This window comes from Gorilla gorilla, chromosome 7, assembly GCF_029281585.2.
Source record: "Gorilla gorilla gorilla isolate KB3781 chromosome 7, NHGRI_mGorGor1-v2.1_pri, whole genome shotgun sequence".
NCBI classification, from domain to species: Eukaryota; Metazoa; Chordata; class Mammalia; order Primates; family Hominidae; genus Gorilla; species Gorilla gorilla.
Genome location: NC_073231.2, coordinates 14323745 through 14340603, shown reverse-complemented (window position 1 = coordinate 14340603; position 16859 = coordinate 14323745). Strand labels below are relative to the sequence as shown.

Here is a 16859-nt window from a genome sequence, read left to right as displayed (position 1 = left end):
AATGGAAGCTGAGAGAGGTAAAGGAATTGCTAGGATCCCACAGGTGGTGGCAGCAGAACTGGTATTCTAGCCTGTGCAGTTTGGCCCCAGAATCCAGCCTCTGAAGTACAGCTGTGTTCTTAACTCTAATTATGGCATATTGCCATGGCAGACCTCGTAGTGAACTTAATTTTTTTGAACTTTTAAGAATTTTAATTAAAAGTTGTGGGGGTTTTTGAGATGGGGTCTTACTCTGTCAGTCAGGATAGAGTCCAGTGGTGTGATCATGGCTCACTGCAGCCTCGACCTCCTTGCCTCAGGTGATCCTCCCACTTCAGCCTCCCAAGTAGCTGGGAGTACAGGTGCACACCACCATGCTCAGCTAATTTTTGTATTTTTTGTAGAGACAGGTCTCGCCATGTTGCCCAGGATGGTCTTGAGCTCCTGGGCTCAAGCAATCTGTTGGTCTCGGCCTCCCAAAATGGTAGGATTTCAGAGGCATGAGCCACTGCGCCTGGCTGAACTTTTTTTAAAAAAAGAAATGCAGTTTTTATTTTTTCCCACTGACGTACGTGGAAAAAAAAGTTACATGTAATGAGGCACATAGTTCACTGGGGTGAAATTAATTTGTTCCAAGTATGCTAGTCCCAGATATTGACAGAATTCTGAATTTTGGGTCACTTTTATATGAAAGACAAAGACTTTCATATATGAAAGTATGACTAAAACCCTGGAATTTTTTGAAATAATCCCTTCACTATTTTATTCAATTTGTTTCTACAGTCAGCGTTATTGCAGAATCTAAATTAATAGATTTATTTCACATTTGTCTTATCCATTGCTGTTACTATATTTAATGTTAGTCATTTGATAAGAAGAATGATCCAATTTTTCTTTATTAGTTACAAAGTAATTTCTGTAAGCAAGAGCTTTTAAAAAGCATTTTTTTGCACACATATTAAACAGCATGCATAAAGATCATTTTTGTCTGAGGATCAATATCCCATTATAAAAATAACACATATATGTAATAAATACTAAAACAGTGTAGAAATGTATATAATAGAAAGTGGAAATCCCGTTTATTTCACTTTCAGATATAACACTAAATTTTCCTGTTGTTAAGGTAGCTGAAGTAGTTTTTTTATCTCTGTTATGAACCCATTTGCACATATAAATCTATTTACATATTTTTAAAACATAAACTTTAAATTTAACACGTGTTAAAACTTTGAATTTAACATGTATTATTGCAGTAGCTACTCATTGAGTTATCTGCACAAGTACTCTTTGCTCAGAACCAATGCCTCTTTCCCCATCATCATTGTTTGTATTGCCTCTTCTAGTTCCTTGGCCAAACTTTTGAAGTCCAGAACCAGATGCTGAGCCAAGCTGGACCAAATTCTCTTTCATGATAATTTGGAACAAAGATTGAGATAATACAGGCGTATGTGTTTGTATCTGAGGGGAATGTCTGGGAGACAGAGAAAGACAGCAACACCTAAATTTTGAGACACATTTTTGCCTTTGCGTTCAATGGAATTCCTCTATTCTTTAATAAATTTTCCTGTTATTAAGGTAGCTGAAGTAGATTTTTATCCTTCGTAATAAAAAAAGCTCTATTTGATAAAGTCAGTACTCAAAGATATATTTATAGACCACAGCACCTTAAATTTAGAAGGATACTTAGAGATCATCTTTACTATTTACTACTATTATCTTTTCTACTTATTTACAGTTTTACTTTATTGCTTTACTTAGTTCTTATGTTTAGAAACCACATAAATCTTTCTTCAAATGAAATATAATGCAGTAACCCAATATACAAAAGTGTTCAGAGGGCCGGGAGAATCCTTGCATGTGTGTGAGGAGGTGGGGATGGGTCCACAGGAACCTAAAGAGTAGACGTTCTCAAGCAGGGACAGTTTTACCCCTTAGAGGGCATTAGCTATATCTGGGGACTTGTTTGGTTATCACAGTTGGGGAGTGTTAATGGCATCCAGTGGGTAGAGGTAAGGGGTGCTGTTAAACATAACACACAGGACAGCTCCCCGCCGTTAAGTGCATTCAACAGACAAGCCGTGGCAAAAGCCCGAGCCTGACTACTTAGGCTGTTAAAGATGCAACAAGCCACTTGTAGGTTTAGCTAGTTGATTACTTACGTAGACAGCAAAAAGAAGGGGAAGCCAAAAGTACCAGCTCCCCATGGTCTACGTATCTCAGGATGACACTGAAAGGAAAAGGGCCAAAGGATTGCATTGAGAGTTGTGGAATACCCTGTTTTGGAAGAGCCAGTAGAACAGAGAGAGGCAGAAAGCCCACGCCTCCTCACAAATGGGAAGTGATGAGATACTGCCTCATGACAGCTTCCCATCCTCTGTTGTTCCCAGGGTATCACAAGGCATTGAGCCAACACTCAGATTAACTGAGGTTCATGTCTTTATCATTGTAGCCTGTGAGGATACTAGCGGAGTCTCCAGAGCACCTGGTGGAGCCAGTAGCCTACACCTACACGCACAGCAAAGAATTAGCTGGTTAAGAATGTCAGTAGTTCAAATGGAGACTCTATATTTTAGAGTAGCAGTGTTCAATAGCAATGTAATGCCACACATGTATGTAATTTAACATTTTCTGTTAGCCACATTGAAGAGAAATGTGATACCAACTTAATAATGTTTCATTTAACTCAATGTATCTCAAGTATTATTTCAACATGTAATGTGTCTAAAACAATAGTGAGATTTTTGACATTATTTCCAACTAAGTCTCTGCTATCTGATGTATATTTTATACTTAAAGCATATCTCAATTGAAACAACGTTTTCATGATCAATACTTGATCTATATTTGGGTTTCATAAAATTTGTAGTTGAAAAACTAGGTTTACATAGCCAAGGTGTCCTAAATATATTAAACATTTACCAATAACTGAATCAACTATCAATTTTTAAATTTAACTATGACTTTTTTTTTTTTTTGAGATGGAGTCTCGCTTTATCACCCAGGCTGGAGTACAGTGGCGCGATCTTGGCTCACTGCAACCTCCATCTCCCAGTTTCAGGCCATTCTCCTGCCTCAGGCTCCCAAGTAACTGGGATTACAGGTGCACGCCACCACACCCAGCTACTTTTTTTATTTTGGGTAGAGACAGGTTTTCACCATGTTGACCAGGCTGGGCTTGAGGACTCCTGTCCTCAAGTGATCTGCCCGCCTCGGCCTCCCAAAGTGCTGAGATTACAGGCATGAGCCACCACACCTGACCTTAACTATGATTTTTAAAATGCAACTAAAAATTCAGATTATCAGTTTCTCTAGTCACGTTTCAAGGATGCAATACTCACATGTGGCTAGTAGCTACCATATTGGGCAGCATAACTCTAGAACACTGGGAAATTACTAACCATTTTATTGCTAAAGAGAACAGGCTAAGACCACACAACCATTACTTCTAAACTTTTCTCCTGACACCCAGTTTAGTTCCCTGTTCATTATACTAGAATACCTGTTCTTAAATCTCTGTTTTAGAAGAGCTTTATGAGTAAGGCACAGTAGGCTATACATGATATGATGAGGTTCTCATAGGTTCCTCCAAAGGGTATTAATTAAGTTGAAAGAAGATCCCTGCTTTATTAAGTGAATGTCACCGCTCATTCAGTGCTGAAGACACCATTGTGCATCAAAGAAATGTTTTATCTTATGTTATCAAGAGAAACTTAATAGTACAAGGATATTAAGAGGAAACAGAACTCATCACTCTTTTTGTGTCCTAAATTTAATCTGGTATACACAGTCAGTGATTATTTTCTTTGAATGCTAGAAGTCAAAGAACTTCAATGAGTAATTTACTCAGAGGTGAAACTCTTCTGTTAAAAAAACAAAGATGTTAATAGTTGAAGAGGATTCTAAAAAGAAATAAAAAGAGGAAGTAAAATACTTTAAAAATGCGAAATTTTGCAAATGAAAATAAGTACTACATTTATATCAAAGAGTTTTGATTTGTTTTTGTTTCTCTGATTTGGCTAATCAGACGTAGATTATGCCTTAGTTGCAGGATACTATATATGCATTATAGGCACATTACCTCAGTATACATATATTATGTTCACTGTACATTGAGCTCATCATGTTTTGAAGTTTTGGAGATTTCATCCCGGTTTTATTACCTTTTGTACATATACTACTGTATGTGCAAAACCTTTGAGTGTATCTACTTCACTCTTGCCATTTATTTAAAATATTTTAAACAGTGTAACATAATTTAATTGATATCACCAAACTTCAATCTATTCCAAGAATAGGAATATGGGGTTTTTACAGCTGCAAAATAATTGCTTTTTGCAAGTTGGTAGTAGAATTAAATAGAATTCAATGGAAATGGAATTGTAATTAAGTATCTGCATAACATATATAACGTATATTAAGCTAGGCTCACTAAAATTATCTTTCTTCAGTGTAGTTTGTATACTATTAATTTCTTAACTTGCATGCTTTCTCTTGAGTTAGCTACCTTCTTATAGTTGTTGTTCCTAATTTATATGTGAAAAACTGTTTTTCTAAATGATTAATGAATTTATCCTGTTGGTGCTTCTTGAACCTGTAGATTGGGGTCTTCTATTAGTTCTAGGAAAATCTGTGGCATTAGCTCTGTAAATACATACATATATATGTGTGTATGTATATATATATATATTTTATTTTTATTTTTATTTTTTCTTTTCTTCTAAGACTAATTGCAGCATGTTAGGCCTTTTAGTTTCCATCTTTTATCCATCCTACTCTCTTTTTCCTCTGTATACTTCAGAGGAAAGTTTGTTTCTTTTTATTGCTGAGTAGTATTCTGTTGTATGACTGAGCTACAGTTTGCTTCAGATTTTTTTTCAGTGTTTGACTATTATAAATAAACATATGATCATTCACATGCGAGTCTTTTGTGTGGACACATGGGTTTTTGGTTTATTTGTTTCCTTTTGAGTAAATACTTAAGACTAAGTATGTATGCTACGACATACAGTAGTGTATATTTAGCTATATAAGGAACTGCTAAACTGATTTCCAAAATGGTTAAACCATTCATTTGTAATGCCCACAAGTAATGTGTTAGAGTTCCAGTTTAGAATCTCCTCATTAACACTTGGTATTGCCAGTCTTTTTAGTTTGTATTTTTCTGTTGACTGATAATGTTGAGCATCTTTTCATGGACTTACTAGTAATTTATATATCTTCTTCTGTGAAACGCCCTAGTCTCTTCTCATTTTTCAAGTTGTATTGTTTGCCTTTTAATGATTGATTTGTAGAAGTTCTTTCTCTAATCTAGAAGAGTTCTTTATCTTACATATGTGTTGCAAATATTTTCTTCTAGATTGTGTTTTGCCTTTTCATGTTCTTAATGGTGACTTTTGAAGAAGTTCTTAATTTTGATAAAACACAGTTTATTGGTATTTTCTTTTAAGGCTTAGTTTCTTTTTCTCCTAAGAAATCTTTGCATCCCCAGGTCATGAAGATTTTTCTTTCATGTTTTCTTTAACAGATTTTATTAAGTCTTTTGTATGTTAAGTCTTTTATGTTAAGTCTGTAGTCCAGTTTGAGTTAATGTGTTTGTGTGGTGTGCGGTAAGAGTTATTTTGTGTTTTTTTTTTTCTTTTCTATAGAGAATCCGTTGTTTCAGCATGATTTGTTGAATAGGCTATTTTTCCACCATTGAATTACTGTGCTTCCTTTGTTGAAAAGTCAGTTGACTCCCTATATGTTGCTTTATTTATGAGCTGTCTTCTGTTCTGTTGGTTTACATACCCAAGTCTGAATAACATAGTTTTTCAATTGGAAGTTATGCTTCATTACACAAAGTAGCTAGTTTAACTTGCAACTCCAATAATTGCAGAAGTCCTGTTATATGTATATGTATTCTTATTCTAGTACTGCACTGTCTTGATTACTAGAGCTTTATGATAAATCTTGAAATTAGGTAGTGTGAGTCCTTCAACTTTTTAGTTCCACAGTTTCCCACTTGATTATCAGAGTATGTCTACGTTTCACTTCTTAAGACCATACTTTCCTTTAATTCTTGGAATTTATTTTCTTTAAGTCTTTGAAATTTTTTATAATTGATGCTTTGAGGTCTTTGCTAACTAACCCTAACACATCTGGGCTATCCTGGGTATGATTTTTAGCGTTTTTTCTTGACCAGATCACATTTTTCTTTCTCTCTATATGTTTAATAATTTTTTATTCAATAGTGGACATGGTAGTCACTCTGTGATATTTATTATCTTCCTCTGAAGAATTTTTATTCTTGTTTTAGCAGATCACCTTATTGCTGGTTTAAAATCACCCTTAACTTATGGAGGTTTGGTTTTAAGCTTTGTTAATGCAGATTTGTGGAAAGCCCAAGGTGTTTCCCTTGTTTCTTTAAGATTGTCTCTTCTGCAGACCTTGTTTTGCCTCGGTTTTGGGCTTTATTAGTATTATGTGTCTAGACTAGGGCTTATTCTAGGGGACAATTTCTCAAATGTTTAGTTTCTTTTTGCATTCTTAAAAATTATTGAGCGTTCCACAGAGCTTTTATGGAGGTCATGCATGTTGTATTAGATATTAAAAAAAGAAGTTTAAAAAATTATTTCATTTAGCAAATAGCAAACTTACTGCATGTTAGCATGAGTAACATTTTTTGAAAAATTGTTTTCCAAAACAAAAAATATTCCTGAGTGGAATCATTTTACATTTATGCAAATGTTGTTAATATTTGACTTAATTGAAGACAGCAGGATTCTCTTATCTGCTTGTGTATGCAGTTTTTTCTGATAGGCTTTTTGGGGTTGAAATATCTGAAGAAGATCTACATTTATAGTTAGAAAATGGAAGAGTATATCAATAACCTTTCCAATAATTGTGGATATTCTTCTTTGATTCCACATGCATACTGGACACATGGTAGTTTCTTAGTGGTTAGCTGCAATGTGGAATCTGAAACCATGTCAGAAAACCTTTTGTACTCTGTAACATCACAATCCATTGGTCGTCTTACACTTGGAAAGCATCTTTGCCTATGTACCTATGTATGATTTTGTAATGATTTCCATTTGTTGTATCAAAAATACTCGTTTCCTAAGTGAGGCCTAACTTGTTAACATGTTGTATTATACTATATAAAATAATTACATTTGTTATTTTATATCCATGTCAGCAGAAAAGTCTGTGAATTTGGGAGCCCTTTATAAGTACTTTCTAATTCTTCACAGAGAATATTTTAAAGAAATCTAATGGTCAATATTTAATAAAATGCAGTAATTTTACTGCTTTGTCAGGGGCATTCTAATGTGAAACCCTCCTTTTTTTTGACTGCGTATGTATTTTATAGTGAAGAATGTAATAATCACTAATAGATGTTGATGACACTGCCTTGATTTGTGTTATTTTAGTTTTAAGACAGGGTTTCACATTGTCATCCAAGTTGGAGTGCAGTGGTGTCATCATGGCTCACTGCAGCCTTCACCTCCTGAGGCTCAAGCGATCCTCCCACTTGAGCCCCACGAATAGCTGGGACCACAGGTGCGTGCCATCACGCCTGGCTCATTTTTTTACTTTTTGAAAAGACCAGGTCTCCCTATGTTGCCCAGGCTGGTCTTAAACTCCTAGGCTTAAGCAATTCTTCCACCTCAGCCTCCCAAAGTGCTGGGAATATAGGCCTGAGACACCATGCTCAGCTTGTGTTATCAGTAGTTTTTTCCTCTGTTGCATCATCAGTGCAAATGTTAATATAATGAAACAAAGGAATAATATCTTAATGTTATCATAAAAATAGTTTTGACTTTGTAGATCCCAGCTCTCTGTTGTAGGTCATGGTGCTTATTCATAACTAACGCTGATGCTAAGGTGTGTCAGGTGTGTTAACAAGGCGATTTTTAGGTTCTCTTTACTTTCTCCAGGCCAGAATTGCAATTTCTTTCAGCACTGCTCTTTCTCTAGCACCTTGTGACCTCTACTCACTTTGTTGTGCTCTCAGTCCCTAGCAGCTATTGCCAAATAAGCCTCAGGGGTTTTGTCCTGCACAGGTACAGCCCAGCCCAGCCATGTGATCCCTGGGGACTCCTTCACAGACATCTGGGGCCTGCTCTCTGCACAGATCCCTCTTCTCTAGTTTCCCATCCTGCAGACTCCAGCCAATTCTTCTGCCTTGAGTTTGGATTTCTGTCTTCTCAGTTCATTGTAACCACCATGTTCTGCTTTGACTCTTGTTGTGTTTATGTGGTTGGCAAATTGTGTTAGGCAGAGAGTTGGGTGATTATGGTACCCATCTTGTGAGTTTCTCTTCTTTCAGGGATCACAGTTTACAACTGCAGCTGGCTACTGCCTGCAGTTAGTTGCTTCATCTGTTTTCTCCAATTTCATAATTGGTTATGTCAGAGAGGGAAAGCTAGTCTGATACCAGTTACTCCATTATGGCTGGAAACTAAAGTTTCATTTAAAATTTTTATCATTATGTTTTTATTTCTAAAAGTTCTGTTTAATTCTTTTATACATTTGCCTTATTATTTTTTATAGTTTTGTCTTTTTTAGATCTTTCAGCTTGTATTTTATTTTATTAAACACAATAAGCATGGTTCTTTTTGTAATACATGTCTTGTACCTCTGATATCTGAAGTTTTTATGGGTCTGTTCTTGAGTTGTCTATTTCTGTTAGTTGTAGGTTTTGCATTTTAGATTATTTATGTGCCTCATTATCTTGGCTGTGCACTGGACATTTTACCAGCTGTTTATTTATAGGAGTTACTGCCAATCTGGGGCTACCTTAAATCAAATTCAAGGCTTTAGATATCGTAGACGCCCAAAGTTTCCAACCAGAGCTATAATTCTGTACTAGGACCAGTTCACATCTATTTTATCCTCATCCTGAGGTATCACCCTTGTTGTGTGGGGAACAGTCTCGTAATAGTCCTTACTTTTGGGGGCCTCTGGGCTTTTATTGCTCTTCCCCTGATTCCATGAGACATTGAAATGACAGATTTTATTTTTCTTGATCAATAATTGCCTTCAGAACAATGACAGCTTCCTTACATGTTTACCCTCTAGATTTCCTTTGCTCTTCAGTTTTCAGCTGGTAATTCTTTAACTGTCTTGTTAGCTCATAGATGATTTTAGAAGTTGTGTTTTTGTTTTTGTTTTAAATCTAGTTCTGTTCATTGTTTACAGCCTAAGGGTAGATTTAAATAAGCTACTCTGCCATTACTGAAAACAGAAAGTTGTGCCATATAAATTCTAATTTAAATTCAGTAAGCCATCCTATGTAGGGATAGCACTGGTTACTTGAATATTCTTTTTTTCTTTTTTTTCTTTTTGAAGTGGAGTCTCGCTCTGTCGCCCAGGCTGGAGTGCAGTGGCACAATCTCAGCTCACTGCAAGCTCCACCTCCTGGTTCATGCCATTCTCCTGCCTCAGCCTCCCGAGTAGCTGGGACTACAGGTGCCCGCCACCACGCCTGGCTAATTTTTTGTATTTTTAGTAGAGATGGGGTTTCACCTTGTTGGCCAGGGTGGTCTTGATCTCCTGACCTCGTGATACGCTCACCTCAGCCTCCCAAAGTGCTGGGATTACAGACATGAGCTACTGCGCCCGGCCTTGAATTTTCATAGTTACTGTTAGTGGTAAATCAACTTCAGATAATTTGAAAAATAAAATACATCAGCTTGACTACTTTTATGCTATAATAAGTAATGTGTATTTTGGATGAAAAGATAAAAGAGTTTTTAAAAAATCTATAATATATAAATATATACTGTATTATTACTGTATAATATATACTGTAGCATACTATATATGATATAATGTATACTATATAATATAATGGCATAGTTTATGCCATTATATAATATTATACCATTTTAATATACATGTTTGTGTAGAAGAAATAGTGCATAAACGCAAGGATCTATCATGTTTCAGTTTATAAAAATAGTTTGTCTCTTAAAGCTCATGTGTATTGGTAAAGAGTCTTATACATTGAAGGCTGTACTATAGTGAAAATTTAGTCCTTTGATATTTTTCTATAAAATTAAAAATTTTCTTTGCTTAAAAAATTCAAGGAACTTGGTCCTTTATGTAATCCTATTTTTGAACCTCAGTCTAATAAATGTATATCTCTTTATTCTTAAAGCGTTAGATGCTTATAATTTTAAAGTAAAAACTTCCTAAAACATCTTCTGATAATTTACTCTAAAAAGCTTGCTACATTTTTAGCTTGGAAAATTCACATTGTTTCTATGTCTTGTGTCTTTTAAAATTAGTTAATAATGCCTGCAGTTAAACACAATTTATTATAATAGCACTTTGTAATTTTCTAGGAATTTAACAGAATGAGTCTTTGTATAAATGTAGAAATATTTTGTTTTTATTTGCAATAATTATGCAAATGCTTAACTTTAATAGTTTTAAAGGATGAAATGAAACAACATAGCTAAAGTAATACCTGCTGAATTTGGCTCCCCGTGGCTGAATGCCTGTACCAGAAATGGGAAAATCGTGTGTCCTTCTTGGCATAGCTCATTTGAAAATGGTGTTTGAATTTTGTGACCCTACCTTAGTTTTAACTGTCTTGTTATGCCAGCTGCTACATTTTCTCTGCCCCTCTTACCTTGAAAGGAGACGAATAGAGCTGAGATGCATTAATAAAACAATTAGAAATCACTTACTCTCTGGAATTTGAGGTTTAATAATGTCCCAGTGGTTAAAGATAGTATGGGGGGCTTTGTGAATGGCCATAGTACCCTTGAATTTATGTACTGAATGTTACTCAGATTTTAGTTTCCTTCTTTTTCTTTCAAACCTTACTTTGTACATTGTTGGTGTATTTTGGGAACTTTGCTTCAGGTATTTGTGCTACTTTTTAAAAATAATATGACACTGTATCATCAAGCAATGTGCTACTTTTTAAGAAAAATCTGTTTTATATTAGTGTGCTATCCATGCATATTGATTTTACAAGATGAATTTCTAATTTTATTTTGTGTTAATAGTCACATTTTATTATTCTCTTTAATGGCTCAGAATGTTGAAAACAAATTTTGAAGCATCCAGAATTGAGTCTTAGATGACACCACTTTGAGTACAGTGTGGCATTCTTGAAAACTATTGTTACCTTTGCCTCATGTAGGTGCCATTCTTCTGGTATTAGAAAATAGTCCCACATAAATCCCCATGGAGAACAGTGTGAAGGATCAGATTTGAAGGCACTTTAGGATGAAATTCTATTTGAGAAATTGCTTGGGAATATTGTAGTTTGGGACATTTAAGAATGTATCTGACAACCTTCAGTGCTCCTGGTCTCAACTTTTAGTTTTGTTTGTTGTTTTTAAAGAGTTAAGATAAATGAAAACCTTTCTGTTATTATTTTTTTCATTTTGATTCAGAGGGTGGCAGAAGAAGAGATTCTATTTGAAGCAGCTGTTTTTTATTTTTATTTTTTGAATATTTTAGATCGTAATGCTTCAGGTCTTTGGCTATAACTTTAAAAGCATTATCAGAGATTTGAGACTGCTCCTAAAATATGTAGAGATCACCTTATCAAGTTTAGCCCCTTTATTTTAAAAGTCGTGAGAACTGAGGCCCAGAGAATTTCTTGTGTGCCCTGGCTCAGTGATTCTCAAATTGTCTGTGGTAGAGAACTGGGTTTTCTTTTTTCCCCAATGCATGACAGACCAATAATTTTGTAAAATATAAATAAAAAGAAGTACTGGAGAAGGTAATTTTGAAACAACAGACATAGTTCTAAATAACTTCAGTTTCAGTGCTTATCTCAATGTAGGTGGATTGTAAACAGTTCTGGGAATGGAATTTTATATAATAAGCTTTGTATAGCATAGACCTGGGAATGGAACTTTGTATAATATGCTTTGTATAGCACAGACCACATTTATATAGCACTGCCCAGGGTCAGGGGTCAGCAAAATGGTCCGTAGGCCAAACCCAGCCTATCTCTTGTTTTCGTATGGCTTGCAAGCTAAGAATTGTTTATATATTTTTTAATGGTTTTTTAAAAAATCAAAAGAAGAATATTTTATAAATTTTATAAAATTTAAGTTTCAAAGTCCTTAAGTAAAATTTTATTGGAATGCAGCCATGCTCATTCATTTAAATATTATCTGTGGCTGCTTTCGCACTATAATGGTAGAGTCGAGGGAGGGATGAGGACCCTTGAACAATGCAGGGGTTAGGACCGTTGAACAACCTGCAGTTTAAAATTCGAATGTAACTTTCTTCCACAAAATTAATAGCCTAGTATTGACCAGAAGCCTTATCGATAACATAAACAGTCAATTAACACATATTTTGTATGTTATATGTATTATATATTGTATTCTTACAGTAAAGCAAGCTAGAGAAAAGAAAACATTTTTAAGGAAGATAAAATGTATTTACTATTCATTAAGTGGAAGTGGATCTCCATAAAGATCTTCATCCTCATCATCTTCCCATTGAGTGGGCTGAGAAGGAGGGTGAGGAGTGGTTGTTATTGCTGTCTCAGGGGTGGCAGAGACAGGCACACTCAGTGTAACTTTTACTGAAAAAAATCTGCATATATGTGGACTGATGCAGTTCAAACTTGTGTTATTCTCAGCTACAGTTGAGACAGAGACCAAATAGTCCGTAAGGCTAAAATATTTACTATCAGGCCTATTACAGAAAAAGTTAGCTGACCCCTGCCCTAGAGCAAAGCATGGAATTAGTCGTCACTGGTAGAGTTGAGAGTACACATTTTAACATGTGCTTTAAATATTATGGTGAGCTGATGGGGATTGTCATGCTCCCTGCCCAGCACCTTTGCATGCCACTTTATGTTCTAATTCAGTCCTCCTGGCAATCTTGTAATCTTGTATGAAAGCTGGATAAGTTTAGACCCCTGCTGATCTAATGAGGGGTTAGATACCTTCTCCTAAAAGTCTTAACTTTACTGAGTTTTTAATTTTTAATTCATATGTGATGAATGAAATATTGTTAAATATTTTCTAATGTGAATTTTGTTATCAGCATCTGGTTTAGAAAGTTAAGCTGCTTCTTTCCTGTTGCTACATTACTTTGCTGTAGATGTGTCTGTGTTCAGGTCTAATTAAAGAGATAGGCATGGCCCAAACATATTTAGAAAACATCTTTTTCAAGTAAATGTTTACTTCTTTTAATGTCACCTAAAGTACAACAAAACTACAACTAAACTGTAATGGCACATTTCTATTGCAAAATGGGCAACATATAGTAGTTAAAATATGGGTTAAAACAAGAAGGATTGAGGTTTTAGGTGACTTTGGAGAAACAGTCAGACTTTCACTATTTTACTTCTAGCACTCATTAAAAACTACAAAATGAAAGCTCCCATCATATAACTGTCAAACTCAGATAAAAATATTCATTTACTTCTTTTTTAAAGCAGGTTCTGAAGTTCCTGAAGTGTGCAGTTAAACTCTGCTTTTCATGGTAGCTATTATTTCTTCTGTTTTCTTCCCCTTTGCATGTGATCACTCAGCAACTAAATAAAGTTAGAGATAGTTATCAGCTTGCATTTGATACTTGAGTCTGCTTTATGATAAAGACCTTTTATAAGCCAAATCTTCATGTTAGAATTTCTTCCTGGAATTAAAAAAACATGTTGTTACAATAGCTGTACCCATTATGATGAAAGAGTAACTACACTTTGATATTGTGGCACTCGCTGTTTTATTTTACTGACTCTTGAATCAGTTTATAAACATCTGGAAAACAATTATGTTCATTGTTTGCATTCACATAGGAAATAATACAGAAAGGCTTTGTAAGATCTCACTGCATCTTCTCAAGCCGTAGCTGGTTTTTATTGTCCCAAGTCTGAAACTCCCCAAAATGTAATGTATGAGATGTACAGGCTCACCTTCCTAGCAGCTGTGTCCTAGTTCTGGATAAGGCTGTTGTTTGTCCATTATAACAAAGCCATTGATTTTATGGCTAATGCATTAAAGGAAAAGGAAGAGCTTTGTAAGCAGAAGGACTTACTGCTTGGTAATGTGTGAGTATTACCTTCCAAATATTGCTAAAGAATGTATGTGCTTTAGCATGGAACTGTCATGAATGAATGAAAATTTGGGACGCATCAACGGTAGTGCCTCATAACTTACAATTGAATTTTACTTACTGGAACAACTTTTTAATACATTCATTGATTTAATCATTGTTTGGGTAGTATTACAGCAACAGTCTCCTCCTCTCCTGCCCTCTCCACCCTCCCTACGTATACACACCACATACCAGATGTGGCTGATAAATGCTTTGGATTAATATATCTGGATTTTACTTAAACAGTGATTTTTTCTTTTGTAGGAACCTCCATATTTAAGAATTCCCAGTAGCTACTTTTTACCCAATATGGCAGGCATTACATTCATACCTTAGGATATATTATAGTGATTGAGTTTCTGTTTCTAAACATTTTTGATGGAAAGAATGAGTATAAGAGGCAGTTCCTTTTTGCAGCTCCACTCCAGGGGACCAGGGTTACACACATTACTATGCCTGTTAAACTTCTTGGAAGCAAGCCAGTATGTTATGGTGAGTTTCATGTGCAAGTGGTGAGCCACTAAAAGGCTTGCACAGTATTATAACTATTCTGAGGAGAGGAAGCATTTGGAAATTCAGCAGTAAAGCAGCGACAGCAACAAGCAGCCACAGTGGTAGTAAAGAGAGGGCAGGTTCACAGTTAGCATATTTCACAGTGTGAGCCAGCGAGCACATAGCTTCCCGTACTGCTGCTTGAAGGAGGCAAACCAAAACTCTACATTGCAAGATTTTTCTAGTTTCATGTTTATGATGTTAAGTCATGTGATAATATTGTACCATAAGTTGCCAACTTCATTTCACTCTAGAGAGGCTCCTTTGCTGCAGTGCTTTTTTGCTTTTTTTCTTTTTTTTTCTTGAAAGAGAAAAAATTTGTGCAATGTATGTTTATGCCTACACCATGCCGAGACGACACTTACCAGTAAATAATCTCTGTATCCCCAAGGTAAGATATTGTTTCTGCTTTCCCTGCACAGTGCTGCTGCAGCACGGAGCTGATCCAAACATTCGGAACACTGATGGGAAATCAGCCCTGGACCTGGCAGATCCTTCAGCAAAAGCTGTCCTTACAGGTAAGAAGACAGAGAGCTACCGAATGATTATATCTGTGTAACTCCTTACTTGATTTTATAAAATCTTGTTATGCTGAATTTTTCTTTTCACTGATGAAGCTAAGCAAATATATCTGCCATTATCTACTACTTTATGATTGATTTGATATCTGTCTCATTAATTGCTATGCTGTCATAAGCATAAGCAGTAAGATTGTTGGTCTACTTAGAATGATAGCATTAAATCATAACATCTTTTACTCGTATTTTAGTCATTTTTATGGTTTATATCATAATTTTTCTGTATCTCATCCTCTCGGTTGTTTAAGACCTTTACTGTTGAGCAAGCAAGGGCATTTATATTACTATAAAAGTAGTTTTGATTGGAAAGACAACCTGCTGCCTGCTGCCTTATTTCTTGGATCGATAGTTAAATAAAATATGCCGCTGCCTCTCCCTTGCCACCCCGTTTATACTTTAATCATATGTTTTCACTTTTACCATGATAGCTAAGTTATTTTTAACTGAGGCGTTTATTATCTTTTTACTTCAGTTAATGCAAATTTATGGCTTAAATATTAGTTTTATTAAAGCAAATGCCAAGAACCAGCAAAGAGGAAATGCTAGAATGGAAAAGGTCTCTCATAACAGTATAGAAAATAGTGCTCTAAGTGTTTTCATTGATCTGCATTCTCAAAATGCTGCATTGGATCTATTTTTGTTTTTATTCTTAGCATCTGAGTCCTGCTGCCTTTGCCCTCTTTTACTTAACTGACCTTCGTAATGAGCCTCTGTCACTGCAGTGCTAACAGTATTGTTTTAGGTTATGTGAAAGTAAATGACTTTTAACTACCTTTAAAATTTGCCCATGGTCGAAGAAAATAAATATTTTGTTCTTGTTTAAGTTTAGAGTCCATGGTGCGAAAATTTAGCAAAAATACTGAGATGAAGGGAAAACGGGAAAACGTTTATGTACAGAAAGCTTTGAAAATCTATGGAATTTTGCTTTATTACTCTGCATAGAAAAACAACTTTGCACTGTGCTAAAATTAATATAATTATTGCTCAGAGTAATATGACTTTTCTCAATCAAAGATTAGTGTATTTAGTTGCTGGATAACAGTAACATACACTAGAGTAGTAAACCTACTTAAATTAGTGTAGATAAGAAATTTAAGTATAAATATATAATTTTAAGTAGTGAAATTAAAATACATAGCCTCGGGCCTGCTCAGATTCTACAGCCTTTCAGTCTCTTAACAAAGCCCTGGGTGACAATAGCAGCTTTAGAGTGGTCTCTGACCAAAGGAGAAATACAGTGCATAGTAACAGGGGTAGGTTATAAATGCTGAGCAAGACTCTTTCTATATCTAAATGTCCTCCCTCTGACCTTTCCTTCTCTCCAACTCTCAACACCCGCTTTGTCCATTTGTTAGATACATTTAATGCAACAACGCTTTTAGATCTACTTTCACTTTTTTAAAAGGCAAAATTTAATATAAGTTATTAACAAGAAACTATATCCTAATTTGTAATGAATTTCAGGGGAGATTATCTTGGATGTTGTTAGTTTGGGAAAGAGCTTTGGAACAATCACTTGTGGAGACACAAGATTCCTGGAGGACAGATATCACATCTACTAAAATTGACTTGAAAGCCATCTAACACTGTATTTTGCTTAGATAGGAAGATATGAAATTCTTGGTCATAATACTGATTTAGAGTCATTCTTTTCAAGAATATCTCTAGAGTCATTTAGAG

At 35.2% G+C, this 16859-nt stretch overlaps 1 protein-coding gene across 3 annotated transcripts in view; it reads left to right on the top strand.

Moving 5' to 3' along the window:
* The window catches only part of TNKS (tankyrase), a 217022-nt gene that overhangs the window by 40661 nt on the left and 159502 nt on the right, over window positions 1-16859 (top strand). For all 3 annotated transcript variants that reach the window (XM_055349107.2, XM_055349105.2, XM_055349106.2), the window contains exon 3: window positions 15024-15119. In XM_055349107.2, the coding sequence (XP_055205082.2) occupies window positions 15024-15119 (96 nt within the window). The remainder of the gene's footprint in view (window positions 1-15023; window positions 15120-16859) is intronic.